Source organism: Penicillium paradoxum (assembly GCF_028828445.1).
Source record: "Penicillium paradoxum strain IBT 22861 chromosome Unknown utg000004l_segment0_segment0, whole genome shotgun sequence".
In the NCBI taxonomy this organism is placed as follows: Eukaryota; Fungi; Ascomycota; class Eurotiomycetes; order Eurotiales; family Aspergillaceae; genus Penicillium; species Penicillium paradoxum.
This window is the reverse complement of record NW_026643182.1, coordinates 3235838-3253491: the sequence shown is the minus strand read 5'-3', so window position 1 is coordinate 3253491 and position 17654 is coordinate 3235838. Positions and strand designations below refer to the sequence as shown.

Sequence of the window (17654 nt, the reverse complement as noted above, 5' to 3'; positions counted from 1 at the left end):
TCTGGGACAGCCGATTGTTGAACTTTGCATTTCCATAACTAAGTGCTATCTGTACCGACAAATAAAACAATTTGGGGTATCGAAATGGACGACCCGATCACCGGACTTCCATACCCAAAACCCCTCGGGATTATTGCGATTCTCAACTATAAAAAAAAAATGCACGGCGCAAAGGAGCGTTTTGGCTACGATTTCGACCATCCACCCAATATGGATCCCCTGAATAGAGGTCGCGCTATCGTTGTCAAAACCAAGAGGTATATGGCTGAAGGCTGCCAAAACTTGTACCACTCTAGAGGACATGATAAAAGAAGATATTTTGAGTTACCTGCCGAGATGAGCAAGCTTAGTGAGATATACTGTACTTGAAGGATTGGATTGTTGTCTGTTTCTCCCTTATCGCCACCGACCGAAGGTGGATGTTTTTACCATTAGCCTAACAACCCTCTTTTGACCATAATCTCTTAGCCATTCTTTCTAAAAGCCGTTGCACGGTTTCTGACCTTCTCTGTCACAATTTTCTCTTACTAAATTACATTGGTTAGGTCCTAGGGGATATACACAGGCCAGAACGGCATCCGATTCAGCAGCTGCTTCGTTCTCGCTATTCACCTTAAAAGCCCAGTTTTCCCCATGTCCTCGCCCCAACAAGTACACGACCCACGACCTAAATGGCTGACCCAAAAGCGCAATCCTTGCACGATTTTGCAATCCTCGCCATAATCAATGTCTCTGTATTGCTTTACTTCTACCTTTTTGTGATCCATTTTCTGCTCTTCTATTTCCCCTCATCCCCTAGAGGAATTTTAGACTCCCTGTCCGTGCTAGTTTTTGCGTAGGTGTCATCATCTGGTTTTTACCATGACCTGGTGAGCCCCCTATTCAAATCCACACCACTGCACATAGATATACTATTAGGCTCTAGGTGGACGATCGGTTGCGGCTAAGTCAACTCAAAACGCGAGATGCCGCCCCTCTTGCGTGATCGCCTCTGGTGAGATAACCTAATCTCAACCTCCACTGCCGAGAGTTCCGTCGATCATTGCACAACGGCTCTCGGCACGAAGTACCTGGCTATTACACATATGCTCAAGCTCCTCGACTGGGATATCTCATCCGAAACAGCGGTGTGAGCGCTGTAATACTTCATGTGAATAGCATTCCTGGCTTCTGAGTTCATTCGACGGGGATGGCAAATCTTGCCATCAATAGTCAGCAAGATTGCGTGCTATGGACGTGCTATGGACGTGCGGGTCTCACTCTTCTTCATTCTGGGACCAATTTGATGCCAGATTTCGCCTGAGGTGATCCATTCGTCAAATTGCGCCATCTCCGTGAACTCCGGGGCATGCGAAATCTATAATCAGTCCACAATTGCGTTATCCGGGGTTGACTCACTCTCCACTTCCACGCTTGACCGTTTTTTTTTTGGTTTACGGCTATAAAGTGCTGCTTTCCTCCTCTTTATCTAGTTAGCTCTATCCAAACTTAGTTTTATACTTCCTCGATATCAATCTCATCTCCCCACTCGTACCTCTGGTGTCTCATTTGGTCCATTTCGTCTTTCTACATCCCAATCTGGTATCCATTGGTGGCATCTTTCCAAATGGCCCCATCACTAGAAGAGCCCGTGGTCACTGTCACCACAAGTCCGGCGAAGTTTGCAGTCCCAGTCGTCACGAAGGGCCTCGTCGGTGATAACAAGTTTGGCTATCAGCCAGGCCGCACACCAGTCACTCAACACCACAACTATGCACATGAAGACTTCTTGCCTTCATTTCCAAACATCCAATGGCCTCCGCTTGAGCAGACTCCCTACGAGGATAAGGGATTGCGAGGAGATCCCAAGTTCCGGAACCTTTTTGAGAGATGCTACAGCAGTCTTTGATTATAACCCGAAGATTGGCACCGAGATCCACGGCGTTGATCTCTCAAAGCTTGACGATGCACAACGGGATGACCTCGCCAGGTTGATTGCATACCGAGGTGTTGTCTTCTTCCGCTCTCAGAAGAACTTCGATATCGAGGCCCAGCGTCAACTAGGCCAATACTGGGGCAAGCTGCACAAGGTAAGCCATTTCACTCGAATCGAGTTGTTTGAGGGTAAATGCTAACCATTCACAGCACGCCACCACATCTGTCCCACGGAAGCAAGGTCTCGAGGACGTCCATGTGGTTTATACTGGAGACAACTCCGGTGACAACCGCGCTCTCTTCACACCCAGCTTCCTATGGCACTCCGACGTGACCTATGAAATTCAGCCACCATCCTATACATCACTCAAGCTTTTGACCGGCCCGCCCCGTGGTGGTGGTGGTGACACTTTGTGGACCTCGCAGTACGCTGCCTATGATGTCCTCTCCTCCCATATGCAAACATACCTCAAAGGCCTCACGGCCCTCCACTCGGCCGACATGCAGGCCAATGACTCCCGGGCGTTGGGTCGACCGGTGCGCCGGGAGCCCGTCACCACTGAACACCCTCTCATCCGCACAAACCCAGTCACTGGATGGAATGGGCTGTTCTTCAATCCGGGCTTCGTAACGAAGATCGTCGGCGTCCCCGCCGCAGAGAGTGATGCTATCATCCGGTTCCTGAGCGATGTGATTGCCACGACCCAGGAGATGCATGCGCGCTTCTCGTGGAATGAAGAGGACGTTGCACTTTGGGATAACAGGTCCACCAACCACAGTGCTTCTTATGGGTTCACGCCACACCGCCGTCATGCTGTGCGCGTCGCAGTCCATGCCGAGAAGCCTGTGCTGGAGAAGTCTGGGAGGTCTCAGGAAGATGAACTCAATGCTTTGTATGGACTGCCGGCAGTCAACAAGGATGGTTCTCGCCAGTCAAACTATAATGACTAGGTTTTAATCTTGGCGGTGTCTTTCTTTTCTTATTTCCATGGCAATTAGCGAGATGTCAAAACTAGCGGAACCATATCAATATCCTACCAAATACATCCTTTCTATTCTCACCGATACATGTGTGCATATGTGTAGTATTTCTTGTCATATTTGCTCTTTCTCCGTAGGCTCGAGTTCCAATCCTATTGCTCTGGGTGTAGAGGAGTGTACTTGCCTAATACGGAAACTGTTCGTCCCTCGTGCCTTCCCGATTCGTCCAGACCTCCCATCCATCGCGACTTCCTCGCGAGATCAGGTTTGCCCTTTTCGTCGTTGCCTCGTCCATATTTCCCCGTCATTCCACCTGTTCTTCTCTTTTCCTTTCTCCGCCTCTCTCGTCGCGTATCAACATATCAACATCATGGCCTCCCAGAACCCTACTCTGCTTGAGTACGCCAGGTTTTACAACATTGCAGAAGACTCTACTCGTTATTGTCCTCTTAACTATGTCGATGATACCTGCGAGCCAACGCCTCCTATTCCTCCCATCTTGGGTCTCAACCGTGAAATCCCCGAAGAACGTCTGAGAGAAGTCGACCGACGCTTCTGTACCGAGCTCATGTTGGACAAAATCCCCACAAAGACTAGTGACATGGAATTTCTACGTGACTGTATGAACATTGATATTGAAAACAAGAACATCTGGCGTGGTATTCTTCCTGATGTGAAAACATCTGATTCCACCCCTGAGCGTATTCTTTTTACACTCGAGCAAGAGAAAACCCTCTCTTTGCCTGAGTTCAACCCGGCTTCCTGTCAAGATCCGTTCTCCCCTTCAGCCAGCTTGCAAATGACTCCACTCCCCCCTCCGTCGCCGTCTCCTAGCCTTCCTGTTGGCGTGATTATCCCGAGTGGACCTGATGTGCACCACGTTCCTGGCTTGTTACGTCCAGTCTTTGATCAATTCAATTCGGATGATATGCCGCACGACAGCAATATCGCCGGGATGACTGTGACTGTCAATACAGCGGTGGAACCCCAGGATACCAACCCGGCTGCTCATCTTGCTGGAGATGCCTTCCCCATTGTAGGCCCATCAGGTGAACCGTTTCAGTTCGTGAGCATCGAGTCGGATCCTCTGCCCTTTGACCCCGACGAGGAAAGTGAGGATCAGAGTGTCTCTACATCCGAGGTACGAGGTTACCGGCTAATCATTGATGCTCGGGCTAGCTAACACAGGATATAGCAACCTACCGAAAATGGATCCAGTGCATTCCCATTTGAGGACGCCGCTACGCGCACACCTGCGATGTTCGATGTCAGTCTATGCAACCAATCTCAACCAGCCCTCCATATTGTTTCTTCCAATCTAACCAAAGAGAAAGATTCCTCAGGTCCCAGACTTGACTCCTCGAAAGCGCAAATGCCCGGACTGTTGAAGGAAAGGAAAGGACATAATGCCTTTTTGAAACCGGGGTCGGATAGTGTCATGGCCCATGCAAAGAAGGGAATTCTGTCAACGTCTACCCATACGATTCACGAAAGCATGTCGGTCACGCCACAGATTAACTGCTCCAGTTCATCTCTACCTCTCATCGGAGGTAACCAACGCAACCCTCAGCTAGCACCTGTCTCGCAGAATACCAAGGATGATGACAATACTTTCAATGCTTCTGACAGGGTGAATCTCACTATCACTGCGGCAAATAAGACGTGTACCGTGGCTACCAGCCCCTCCCAAAAGGAAGGGTCACGCATAGGACTGGAGGATAAGTCAAATTCAGCAAAAGCAAGGAATGACTTGTTCAAACCTCCACAATGTCAACAGGCTGGTCCTGCCGTAATCTCGACCAAGACCTCGGCAAGATGCAGTGCACACTTCAGTGGTCTTGGGTCTTTGTCCATGTTCATGGAAACTAGAAGCAATAATGGATCTAAGTAATGTAGCTGTTAACCACTACAAGTATCTACTGCATGTTCTAGGTTATCGAAATCTGAACTTGGCTACATTTGACAAGACAGGCTTGCGACACATACCATCCAGTATCTAGGTAGATAGCCTTGGGAACAACCCCAAAAACAGAGAGGAGATGATCAGGGCTGCGATCACCGACTACCTAACCCGGCATGAGCATACGGGCAAGGAAAGCCGCAGTTAATTTTAAAAATACAGTGGACAAAGACATGCAAGACCCAAGGCCAATCCAGCGCTTCAAAAACTCATGCATGCAAAATAGAAAGACAGGCCAAAATAGGAGTACCACAACTGGCTGATATCAAACAATCGAATGTCAAAATACCACTCAGTCCCAGCATCCTGATTCGCTAGATTTTTTGTGTTTTTTTTTTTCTTGTTCGGTGTTCTTGAGATCGTTGAAAATGGTCAAGCTCGTCACGTCGCGTCGATATGATACACGTCATGGGTCGCCCAATCATCCCAGTCGCGATTTTACAGCGAAATGGGATTGGAGTCGACATGACAGAGGGGTTGGATGGGCGGCGAAACAAAGTCGAGTGAGAAATAAAGTTTTGCAAACTTATTTACTCGGTGATCTTGGCCAGGATGCTAATAGATTTGTCAGTCTTGTTCTCATTGAAATTAGATTGAAGGGGGAGGAAACGTACTCGTGATCGCGGAAGAGAGTGTACTCCTCCTCGCCGACCTTGATGGCGTTACCACCGAACTGGAAATAAACATGTTAGCATAGAGTTCCGTATGATTATGCGCATGGGCGCGGAAGAAGTCGATGGGATTGATTGAGCACATACCTGGGGGATGAGGACCTTGTCACCGGCAGCGACACCCATGGGGAGACGCTTGCCATCACGGTCCAGGAGACCGGGGCCAACGGCGAGGACCTGAGCCTCGTTCTGCTCCTTAACGGCAGCCTCGGGGAGGAAGATACCGGAGGCAGTCTTGGCCTCGGGCTTGATGCGCTGGACCAGGACGCGGTCCAGGAGAGGAGCGAGGGACTTGATGTTGCGGAGGACAGACTAAATAGATTGAGAGTTAGCCAGGCTATTCTCTATCACATAACTGAAGCGAACTGGATTTTCGCGCATTGCAGCTTCTCGGGTACCCGGGCTCGGCTTGAGGGAGGAAGAAAAAGTTGGGCGTGGAAGTGCTGATAGCTCTTCCGGATGTTGGGGAAACAAGGATATTTCGGTTTGTCGAAGGCACCGGAAGATATCACATACCATTGTGAGAGAGAATGAGATTCCTGAGGAGATCGTGGGTTGAGGATGGGATGGAGAAAGGAAGAAGATGGAACTGGTCCGGGGGACGAGGATCTCGACTGGAGAAATTTCCAGAATGCCAAGACCGAACCATGAGCTTCTTCCGAACAACAATCCCTTTGGACTCGCGTGAATTTTCCGGGATTATTGCTGGAGATGATTTATGTATGTTGGTTATTTATCAATGCTTGCGTATTGGCTACTATTCCCTACCTCTTTACATGGCCGACATAGCTGTCTACTCTCGTTCCCCTAACTTGGAGCTTTACTTCTGCGAAGCCGGAAGCTTCAATTTTGTGATTTGTCAATTGCCATTGCCCTTTCCTTTGTATGCATGTAACGCCGTGAGATCCGAATATTCCGAGGGCGATCCCGAAGCTACTTTTACCGGGATGCGAAACCCATATCAAACTACCATCTCCGGCCGCGTCCCCGTCCCCCATAACCTCCGCGCTGATCGTATCCACCGTAACCCATTTGACCCTGGCCTCCTTGGTTGAAACCTTGGCCCTGGGGCTGTCCACCGAAGCCAGGTTGAGCCTGCTGACCACCACCAGGCATCATGGATTGCGCGTGCTGCATGAAAGCCATGGGGTCCATGGAAGACGGATCCAAGCCCTGGGACATCATGCTTGCCAGCATACCTTGCATCATGTCGGGGTTCATATCCGGCATACCAGCCATACCAGCCATGGGCGGTGCAGCAGTAGCTGGAGCAGCGGGGCCCGGTGCACCAGGCATCGGGGGCATGCCCATACCCATGAAGGCCTGCATATCGTCCATTTGTCGCTTCTGAGCACCAACTTCTTGTCGCACTCCTTGTTGTTTGATACAGTAGCCCGCCCATGTGAACTCATCGAATCCGTAGTTAAAGTAATCCGAGAGATCTGACCCGGGTCGTCGCCAAGGCTTGTCATCAGATGGGAAGTCTGCATCCATGTCCGTCGACATGATCGGCTTCCCTGTCATGGGATGAATAGGGTTTGCATTGACATCGATGGTTGAGCTATGGATAGCGGGATAGGCAGAGCCTGGCTTTTCTGAGGAGGGTTTCACGGCGGCTGGCTGTCCGGGTATCGGGGTCGCTGTTTCGTATCGAGGGATCGCGGATGGCGTCGCAGATCTCGTTACCCCGGATGAGTCGACGGATGATGGACGTTGTGGTTCTTGTCGCAGGGTTGCATGGCGCGGATGGGAGCTATAAACATGAGCAACTGTGCAGGGTTCGCAAGAGCAGCTAACTCACGGTTCGGGAGCGGGTGCGCCTTCGGGGGCCTCTGTGATAATATTGAAATCGTCCTGCAGATAGTGTTAGGGTAGGTCAAAGTCAAGATTTGAGAAGCGGAATGCGTACATCATCTTCCTCCTCCTCTTCTACCTCATCCTCGTCCATGTAATCGTTCTCCTGTGGTTGACCTGGTGCATTTTGTTGGTGTATCTGCGATTGTGTTGTCGGCACTGCGTCCACGGGATCATAAAAGTCATCTTCTTCGTCGTCCATGATTTCTTGATTTCAAATCCACGTGAATTGCTGCAGAAAGTTGTATCAAAGAGGATCGAGATTGCAGGTTGCGCGCATGGCAGCCAAGTTTGTCTTGTTTGCAGCGGTGTAGCTTGCCGCCGAAGAATGATCAACTCGTGGCAATCGAATTGGTGCGATTTAGGCCTTAGTTAGCTAAATGAGCATAGATTGGAAAGCGAAATAAACATCCAACAAATTCTACATAAAGGGGATATGGTGATAGTATTACCGTGATCCTCTACATCGAAGTATCGTTTGTTTGAGCGACGCATATAAAAGCTACCTCGGACTTAATGACACCATTGAAAAGGCTGAGGGTCGGGATGCAGTGGCGCTACATATAGAAGTTTACATATTATGGGAGATCCAGTATCTCTCACGTACCAAAGCCTTGGTTTGTGTTTGCAGCCCCTGTCATTTGTTGCTTGAGGGCCATGCCAACTGTGTCTTAAGTATAGCCCCGGATGCATGATATGTAGCGATCATGAGAACTTAAGATTTTTGCGATCTCGGTATGAATGCCTAGGATCATCCACCACGTGAAAATCTGACCATTCCCTCTCGAAATTGGAAAATCTCATATTAACTTACCAGGGTTGTTCAACAGCCCCAAGGCCGGGACTATAGAAACCAGCGGTCACGTGCTGGCACCAAGACGTCACCGGCATTGATTTGAAGCTCCCAATCCTCCCACAACACTGGTCAGATCTGACGGCCAATCTCACAATTCGAAATGGCAGAAGAAGAAGAGAGCCACAGCTCTACTCCGCGGTCCTTCGCTGGTCAAAGCGTCTCCGCGGAGGAGATGCTCAAGGAGCAAACCGTCGGTCTCGTTCACTTGTCCGACTTTCGCAAACGACGCGCGGAGGTTTTAGAGCAGAAGGAGCGCGAGGCGCATGACAAGTCGCTAGGACGACTAGCATCTGGTAATTCAAGAAGCGCAACCCCTTCTGCAGGAGAAGTGACTGACGGGTAAGTCAAGAGTCTCAATTTCGACCTCCGGCCATGAGCTGATCGCAGCGCCACAGGTCACCGTCCCCCCGGACTGACGCCCCTCCAAAGAAGAAGAAAAAGAAGGCCTTCGCGAAAAGCAAACTCTCCTTCGGTGACGACCAGGATGATACAGGGGAGGAATCTGCGGCGACCCCACGCGACTCGAGCGTTTCACGGTCAAGTTCGAAAACACCTGCGGATGATAACGCTCCACGACGCATGAAGGCCAACCCGAATGCACCCCCTCCTCCCAAAGCTTTGACCAAGGCATCGCTAGAAGCTGAAGCGCTGGCGCGCGAGACTCTCCGCAAAGAGTTCTTAGCCATGCAGGAGGCTGTCAAGAATACCGAGATCCTAATTCCATTTGTCTTCTACGATGGGACCAGTATACCAGCTGGGTCAGTTAAAGTCAAAAAGGGTGACCATGTTTGGTTGTTTTTAGATCGTTGCCGCAAGGTTGGCGCGGAGATGGGCGTCCGTGGTGCCAATGGCGCATCGAGCGCAAAGAAAGACAATCGCCGAGAATGGGCACGCGTCAGTGTTGATGACTTGATGCTTGTCAAGGGCGAAGTTATTGTTCCTCATGTATGTCCACCCTATCAATGTCTTGTCTTGTTGCACAATTACTAACGTATATCCAGCATTACGAATTCTATTACTTCATCGCCAACAAAGTACCGAGTTTCTCACGCGATGGCGGTCTCCTTTTCGATTACTCTGATAAGCCTCCCGCTACAGAAGCACCAGATGATCCGCTGTTCAGACCTAGTGACGACAGTCTGGAGGGCGCCGATAAAGACTTCTCAGAGACCAAGGTCGTAGATCGACGGTGGTATGAGAAAAACAAGCACATTTACCCAGCCAGTCTGTGGCATGAATATGAGCCTGGGAAAGAGTTCCAAGAGAAGATGACTTCGACACGGCGGGATGCCCAGGGAAACACATTCTTCTTCTAACTCGAGCCTGAAAATAAGGCCATAAAATAATCATGATAATGGACAAATACCAAAAGATTTCATTCCTTCCCGGCGGTTGCTTAATTATATGATCTTGTAGAGGGGGAACTGGACGATATAGCATGTAGCGATATCACCTGCTTAGGGTAATCCGAACCTCGCCATCCCCCAGTTCCTCTTCCCTCTCCATACGGGACCCAGCGCCAACGATATCATGGATTTTTCTCTCAGGTGCAATTCCCTCAAATGCCGGGCAGAGTTGAAAGAAAGAGCAGTGGTGACAACTTGTTCGTATGTTGCTTTCTGATCGGCCAGCTTGACTGAAAGACTGATGGTTCTAGGCACATATTTTGCCACGAGTGCGCAGATAGTCTTGGACTTTCTCATCCAACTACAAGCAGTCGGCACTGTCCTGCTTGTCAGACAGCGCTCATCAACCCAGATGACGCCGTTTCAACGATTTTGAATCCAACAGAGGATTATAAGACAAGCGTGTTGAGTGGGCTGGATCCGAACACAATTATGGAATGTGCTGGTCGCGCACTTGGGTTTTGGGCATATCAAAGCACACAAGAAATGTATGTCTCATTTTCTTGATGGAATTACCCAGGGCTGATGCTCAGGCAGCTTCTACCAGGAATACCGCGCGAAGACTCTCACAGAGAAGTACGCCAGCTTAAATACACAAATGGACAAGATCATTCACAATGCCAACACGGAGATAATGTCCCTACAGAACAAATTGACGGGTTGGTTAGACTCAGCTACTATTTGCCTTGAGATTCAACTAACGTCTCACCCCTAGATATGCAATCAACCCAAGAAGATCTCCAAAGAAAAAACCAGGAACTGAATGATATGTACCGAGACAAGAACAACAAACTAGCTCAGATGACCAATCTCTATAACCTCCTCAAGACCCGTGCGATGCGGTCTCGGATGCAAACCGCCGCCTCCGACACTGTCTCCCAGGCCCTATCGTCCCTGAATGCCCCTCCTCCTGTCTCAATTCCTTTCTCTGACGCCCTACCAGTGCCTTCAGTCCCGAAAAAGCGGCATCCCAAGACCCCCACATTTCCTATCAACAAGGATGGAGTAGAACAGCTTCATCGGCATCAAAGAAGCGGCACTGGTAGTTCGAAAAGAGCCAGGACGCAAACACCTCTCGAAGCCGCGATGCCACCACCTTCTCGGCCAAATTGGAATGAGCGAAATGGTATATATTGGCCCTTACTGCGCAAGGTACATAGACTGACCTCTTTCTGAGTAGGCAAAGGCTTGAACCTTGCTCCGCAACATCGTACTCGACTTCCACGTATCTCTCGAACGCCGACTGTTTCATCCGAGTTGCCTCCTGGAGATGCCATTACGCAGCGCTTTGGCCATTGAGGGTTCCTACACTGATAAGCACATTCGTATAAATATCCACAGAATTTCTATATGGGATTTTTGACATACTATATCTTTTGCCCTGGTATACTTTTCGAATGTCAGTCCAGAGTATATTTGAAGTTGCCTCTAATTCTGGAAGTGGCAAGAAACAGACTTCAGTTTGCTGTCGATTGTTCTGCTGGAGGATGAAGGCATCTTAGATGAGGATATGCAGAAGATCCAACGGTCTCTGGTCCAAGTGGCGGGCTGCTTGAAGGCAGAACCCAACCAACAGGCAATGCGGGAGGCTATGGATCAATGACACCTGGGTAAAGAAGCTGGAGGTCGCATTCGGCTTGTACGGACAAAAGAATCTGGCTGACATTGAAGTCACTATCTTGTTGGTCTTGGACCTTGGCTGGCGGGTGTCGTGTTTGATCTCAAATTTCATTATCGCAAATCACAGTGGACATTGTTTTATGCTATGTTGCATTTTAATCTTATCAGGTTCTACCAATATACGCTCAGGTGTAGCTGTATATGGCAGATGCTGCTACACACGGCTCCATAACAGAGCTGCGCCATGAGCAATATCTCGTCGCCATGACTTCAACTTATACCTAAGGCCATAGTATCCAAAGCATCACGTCACCTGGGCACATAGATGTGACGGCTAGTCACCTAATTCTGTCTAAACATTTCATCTCCATAAAGGGATGTCCAATAATGTGCTCAAGCTTGTCGAGATTTTATGTGTGGCTCTGCCGCGTGAAACACCCTTGGTGCCTACATACCTATTGAGTACCAAGAAAGTGAGTTTATCAGATCTATGAATACATACACTAGAGATATATCTTTGTCTCTAGTTAAGAATATATTTGTATATAAGTTGTCTCCCTCATGCAATCTCAACATCCTGCAGCTCCTTTGTTCAAATCTCGCCCTCGAAGATAAGTTTCAACACAACACCACTGACAAGGACTATGCTACCTAACGTACGAAAGTCAATTAAACCAGAACCAAGCAAGGTAAAAGGAACCAGAACTATCTTATGTTTTGGCTTTTGCGTCATTGTTCCAAAAAGCCAGGTAGAGGTGACACCCAGCCACGCACCAACCCAAATAAGCCCAATAGCCTTTTGCCACCACGGAGGTGTACCGTTAGTATTCTGGGAGCCTTGCGTCCGCTTCCAGAGAGCCTGAATGCCGTCTTCAATCATGTAACCGACAACGAATGAGAGGAAGAAAGATATCGCCCCAGACTCCTGTATGGAGACATTCCGTAGAATGTCGAATATAGCGTGCATTAGACCGGAGAAGAAAAAAACAATGAATACGTTGGTATAACGTTCCAAAACTGACGGTCTAGGGAGCCTGAGTACATCACGCGCGAGGAAGTTGCTGAGCGAAGTCAGAGGCAGTCGCAGCATTTGATGCCAGAATTTCCTATCAACAGAATCAATATCATATCCAACCGATTCAACGAGCATAATCATAAAAGCTTACCCCCAGAATCCCCGCAGCGTATATGCATCTCCCATCCGCCCACAAGATGGGGGACAATTCCATGGAGAATCTCCCAGACCCACAAAGATGATCGATGTGACGCGATAATAGAAGCTGAGCCCGATTCGAGTCACGACAAACCAAATAATAAGACTCGGAAAAATTCGTTCCGCCACCAATTGTCTTAGATCCCATTTAAGTCCAGGAGAAACTGGTACATTCTCCTTTTGATCTAGACCCTTGCTTGAAGCCATGGTAGATATAATATCTAGAGCCAAAAACTGCCAGACAGCAATAGCAGTCTCGCGAATCAGAAAGCGACCTCGAGGAATTACCTTCGGGTCTCTCTTGGTGTAGTACGCTGGCATGGGCGGAACGTTTTTCGCTTGTCGGGCTGTATTCACTGCGCGCGTGCAAGCTATCATCTGAGCTGATTGGGCCAGACGAGACAAGAAGCTCTTGGTTTTGCCATTGGAGTCAACGAAGTCGGGTCTGTCTTGAGGATTGATCAACAGATAGTCGGCGGCCGTGAAGATGAAGGTAACAGCATGTCCGAGGAAATTGGATGGTATAAACCCTGGAGTCGACACAGGGTACATCATCTGACACATAATCCATATCATACACGGTATAGTCAGATAGCGGAGAGCAGATTGCTTGGGCGTTGTGGCCAGGACCACAGAGGGGATGAGACCTTGGAGGACGCAGAAACCGAACAACCGTCTGTTTGATTGATACTGGTCCATGGTGGTTGGGGATGAGACGAAGTCAAGATCTTCCAGTCCCTCATTTTCAATTTCACCCTGGGGGTCCGGGTGTACTTAAGGACCGAGATCGGGCTGGTATGCATGATATTAATTGGCGAGTCGGGCGAGGCATCCACCTATGTATGTATCTGGAGACCAGTGGGTCCTTAGCCAGGTAATATCCGAGTTCGCAGATCGGGCATCGGCCACGGAGTAGACGAGTCCATATTTTCACGAGTTGATCGGATGTAGATACGCTCATATGACCAATCATTGTACACCTATTCTGCCAATGGTGTCTGTGGCGGTGGTAGGCCATTGAAGGCGTTCGGAAGCCGATATCAACCTGCATCTGCAGACCAACCGCATTTGGTGAGGTCTGTGGCTGACGCTAAACCTAATCGATCCACATATATACGCCCGATGCTAATTTATGCGCATAACATATACGCCGTAGTGGCGCAGGCTTATATGTAGGTGCTTGATATGTTTACCGCGCAATATAGTCACAACTTATCTGGCATAAGGCAACGTTACAACGAAGAGAGTAGCATTTAATTGATATGAAACATCTAGAGAATGCAATATGGTATGGCATTTAGTCTTTCGCCTATTCTACAATTAGTTAGGGATTGGTCTGGATAACATCGGCCAGTATCATGTATGTTTTGGTCAACACCCTTCACCCAGGGAGAGTGCATGTCACCCTGAGACTAGTGCGGGCATTAACACTGCACTTCATTCAACCGTTTAGTAAAAGCGGCATAAAGAAAATGAACCAACGTCTTTTGCCAAGTCTCACGTACTGATGCTTGTTCGGAAGGACTTGAAGAACCAAATTCTGACGGAAGTTCTAACTGGGGCTCTCTAAGCTCTTCCGAGTGAGGATTACCGTAGTTCTGGAAATGTTGTGGTACTCCAGCTCCAAGACCAAGAGGAAGAATGGAAGAATGTTGCCAATCAATAAAGCTAACAATTTCATTTGACTTGGATACAATGTCAAGAGCTTTGTTCGGCTGGAGATCCGAGTCTCATATTACCGGTCGATGAAGCGCTGTTCCGGCACTAAATCCAAGAAAAGGTGCTAACCTCAGATATTCCAAGAGATTTCGAATGGGATCAGACATGCTCCCATTCAAGGACAAGGGCCGTTCCCTTTTCTCGCTTGGTGCGATCATGACGCTGTAGGTTGGCACTGCTATTTGAGTCATCCGATCAGATCGGTCAATCGACCATTCGATGCGGCCAGTGGCAGGTGGTCGGTGGCCACTCGCAACACAGAGCACAGGTTTAGATTAAGTATTGCCTTGAACTAAGGCCTTGGATCAACTGAACTCCAGGTGGATCCGGTGTTTCTGATTGGGAACTGTATCCCGTCCATATATCGATGGTGCAGGCAATGGGAAGATGCTGGATGTGCCTTGGGATCTCCATCCCAATGACTAGCAAGATATGATGGCCCTTGGTCGTAGGGAGTAGAGAAAGTCTACCACTGATGGTCAAATGAAGGCTCACGACTCCAGGCAGTTATTTGTGATACGATTGTAGCAAGAGTGAGTGTCTGTATATAGCTGCTCATGGCAGAAAGACAGACGTGGGAGACAGCCGCCAACATACCGTTACCATCGTCTGTGTTGCTATATCCGGATCATGAATGGAAACCTCAAATTATGAAACAAATTACACCATTTTTGTTTCCTGGATAGATAAAACAAAAACGGAAATGAAAATGAAAAAAAAAATTGAGGGGCTCCTAGCAGTCCTTTCTCGGTAGAAGACTGCGCGAATCGAATCTGGCACCAGTCCCATTTTGGGACAGTCCCTTTGAGGCAGGACATACCCTTTTAAGGAAGAGCAGGACGTTTAAGCCAGGACAACCACACAGCCACCGGTCGGAGCCGTCGACAGGGCAGGTGTTGTCCTTTTACTTAAGCGAACCAGGGCAAACATACTTCCCAATCGGGAAGGTGCGTTCATGCACCTCCAGGGCTCTTTCCAAAGTTTCAAGTTACCCAGGTACATAAGTAATGTTTGCTATAAAGATACACCTCCCTACACTAACTCTGCAATACAACATCTTCACTACTAACCTTTGGATTCCATAGCTGATCATATATCACATATACAGGGAAACGTTTCCTTCCTTCAGCCTCGACAGTTGTCTATCTCCCATCGCCAGCTTCCAACATCACCCCAATTCAGCTTCTGGGTCTTCCAGACTGGTTATGTCACACATCTCTCTACTTCCAAGCTCAAAAATAGAAGTGGGTAATACTGGGGGGGGAGCCTATCCTCCACCTCCAGCACCCACAAACACCACCAAAACCACAGCATACGCAGCAGTACATGCCACAATATCCTTTGGCTCCGAAGAGGTCATAAACAAAGCTAATGTCACAGCAACAACAAGCACGAAGCAGGTTGTTGTGACTAAACTGGTAACCTGCGAGGGATACAGCACCATGATCAACATAGGAACAATCAGCGCGAGTCCGCCCCCAAGTGCCATCGACAGCCGTACCCAAAGTCTTTCTTTGGCCAGTGAGATCTCCCGATCCAATATCCCTGAACTTTTAGCTCCCGCAATGCGTATTCTGATATTCTCGGTAAGTACCCCCAAGCTGTTGGGTTGTTGCTTGGGCCTCGTCGGATGGTATATTGGGTACTTCGAGCTTTGAGCGCAATATATCAATCTGCCTCATCATATCAACGACCTCTTGCAAATTGACATTTCCGAAGATCCAGCTAGATTTTGCACGGATAGCATGGTAATCTTGTATAGCTTTGGCTACTCTCACGTTAGGTTGATCCTTTCCTGGTATTTTGCAACACTCACAATGTTGGTCTATATCCTTGCGTATCCTGCTTGCTGCCGCGTCATCTAGGAAACGGGTTTCATCTAGTTGGCTGCGGTGCTTCAAAAGTATGGCACGGGAATATAAGACATTGTATCGATATAGCCGTTCAATGCACAATATGTCATGTGGAACCTGTACGGTTCGCTGTCCTTGCCAGATATCGTCAAGGAAGAGTGCAGTCTGGGAAATAAGGAATTGATCTCAGTTGATGGCTTTCTTAGGTTTCTGCTACTCACGAAACTCATCCAAGGAAAGTAAGCTTCCTCGGGCCTCCAAGTACTCCGTAGCGAGTATGAATATACTCCACGGCCATGCCATTAGTCCTGAAGCCAACTTGGTCTCTCTCGAACACTTGTTTCGTCTGGTCAACGGAAACATGTGGATTCTTCAAATCATGCGGCGTCGGGATACAATGTATCAGACTTCTCCCTCAGTCCATAACCTCCTAGCCTAGTTTCCTTCTTAGCTTCATCAGCCATCTTCATGATACATTTCGACGTCTCTCTCAGTAGACCCTGACACAATGTATAAGATGAATTCTCTTATGGTACGCGGCGACATATGGTCTGTGATATATTTCCTATCACTCTAGAACGTATGCTGGACCCGAAGCAATAGAGTATTGACAACAGACAAGTCTCGCTCTGTCGATCATCGCAGAACCAAAGAATATGGTCCGGATATAGCAGTATAGATGCACTTGAAGTATACATAAGATACTTGTATATCTCCAGCAAGCACAGCCGCAGCACAAAGCCTCCCTGTATTAGACAGTTGGCCACGACCATCGAGGAACCGACCAAGGTCATGATAAACGCAACTTAGGTGCACACTAATAAAGCGCCTCTCCCGCTCTAAATGTACTAGTCCTCCTTCTATATACAAGTCAGGCAATTCCCGCTCGGCCGATGCTTGGCTTGGCCCTAGTCTCGGGGCAGCGGAAGACATCCCACTCTGGTTTGGTTCCCCCAGGTCTAGCACGGTCCCTACTTTATCTTAAAGTTGATCTGAGGAGCTGACGGCTCTGTCAATCCGGGGTGCAGCGAAGCTGGTGTGGAGTCTGGTGCGGGAGCTTGTTTTCTTCTCCTGGATCCTCGATTTAAGCTTATCCAAAATTACATAGGTATTGATATGTATTATTTACAATTTGATTCTTGAGCTTCATGTTTCTTCTTTCCTTTCTAGCTTCGGATGCACACTGTGACAATTCGCACACTCTACCTAGGGAGGTACGGAGGACTGTAAGATAAAGAGATCATCTGTCTAATATGTGTTCAAGTATGAAAGAGAAAATCAGGGACAATAATTGCCTCGTATCATTGATATTATCCGACGGGACATCACACGATCTAAATCCCCCGGTAGTGAACATAGGAAAATGAAATCTAATCAACGGAGAATCATGTACGTCGGCACCAGAAGAACCGGGTCTTTTCGTCCGGGCGGGAAGTAACGCCATACCCTCAGCAAAACAGGACAGACGCCGGGGGGACATCCACATCCGCAGACCCCCGGAATCCCGCAAAAAACAAGTCATATCATGCCATGCATTATACCACAAAACCGATGCAACGGACACACGCTGCAAAGAAAGAACAAACATCAAAGAAGGATTAAACTAT

At 48.5% G+C, this 17654-nt stretch overlaps 7 protein-coding genes across 7 annotated transcripts; 4 read left to right on the top strand and 3 right to left on the bottom strand.

Moving 5' to 3' along the window:
- Positions 1-1606: 1606 nt before the first annotated feature.
- On the top strand, positions 1607-2865 carry N7457_004927 (TauD/TfdA dioxygenase family protein; the record flags this gene model as incomplete). Its single annotated transcript, XM_057175972.1, has 3 exons — positions 1607-1833; positions 1868-2069; positions 2125-2865. The coding sequence occupies 3 exons, from the start codon at positions 1607-1609 to the stop codon at positions 2863-2865; spliced, it is 1170 nt and encodes a 389-aa protein (XP_057033019.1).
- Positions 2866-3265: 400 nt separating this feature from the next.
- On the top strand, positions 3266-4786 carry N7457_004926 (uncharacterized protein; the record flags this gene model as incomplete). The annotated part of the gene is made up of 2 exons (XM_057175971.1): positions 3266-4036; positions 4091-4786. 2 exons carry the CDS (start codon positions 3266-3268, stop codon positions 4784-4786), a joined length of 1467 nt encoding a protein of 488 aa, XP_057033018.1.
- Positions 4787-5385: 599 nt separating this feature from the next.
- On the bottom strand, positions 5386-6045 carry N7457_004925 (co-chaperone GroES family protein; the record flags this gene model as incomplete). The annotated part of the gene is made up of 4 exons (XM_057175970.1): positions 5386-5410; positions 5470-5528; positions 5614-5838; positions 6043-6045. 4 exons carry the CDS (start codon positions 6043-6045, stop codon positions 5386-5388), a joined length of 312 nt encoding a protein of 103 aa, XP_057033017.1.
- Positions 6046-6492: 447 nt separating this feature from the next.
- fip1 (cleavage polyadenylation factor subunit FIP1) lies at positions 6493-7582 on the bottom strand (the record flags this gene model as incomplete). The annotated part of the gene is made up of 3 exons (XM_057175969.1): positions 6493-7279; positions 7328-7380; positions 7436-7582. The coding sequence occupies 3 exons, from the start codon at positions 7580-7582 to the stop codon at positions 6493-6495; spliced, it is 987 nt and encodes a 328-aa protein (XP_057033016.1).
- A 754-nt stretch (positions 7583-8336) lies between these two features.
- Positions 8337-9552, top strand: N7457_004923 (FAM50/XAP5 family protein; the record flags this gene model as incomplete). Its single annotated transcript, XM_057175968.1, has 3 exons — positions 8337-8575; positions 8632-9181; positions 9238-9552. 3 exons carry the CDS (start codon positions 8337-8339, stop codon positions 9550-9552), a joined length of 1104 nt encoding a protein of 367 aa, XP_057033015.1.
- Positions 9553-9798: 246 nt separating this feature from the next.
- On the top strand, positions 9799-10941 carry N7457_004922 (uncharacterized protein; the record flags this gene model as incomplete). Its single annotated transcript, XM_057175967.1, has 5 exons — positions 9799-9839; positions 9894-10130; positions 10180-10301; positions 10358-10768; positions 10823-10941. 5 exons carry the CDS (start codon positions 9799-9801, stop codon positions 10939-10941), a joined length of 930 nt encoding a protein of 309 aa, XP_057033014.1.
- A 913-nt stretch (positions 10942-11854) lies between these two features.
- pyr8 (acetyltransferase pyr8) lies at positions 11855-13174 on the bottom strand (the record flags this gene model as incomplete). The annotated part of the gene is made up of 2 exons (XM_057175966.1): positions 11855-12368; positions 12429-13174. 2 exons carry the CDS (start codon positions 13172-13174, stop codon positions 11855-11857), a joined length of 1260 nt encoding a protein of 419 aa, XP_057033013.1.
- Positions 13175-17654: the final 4480 nt, after the last annotated feature.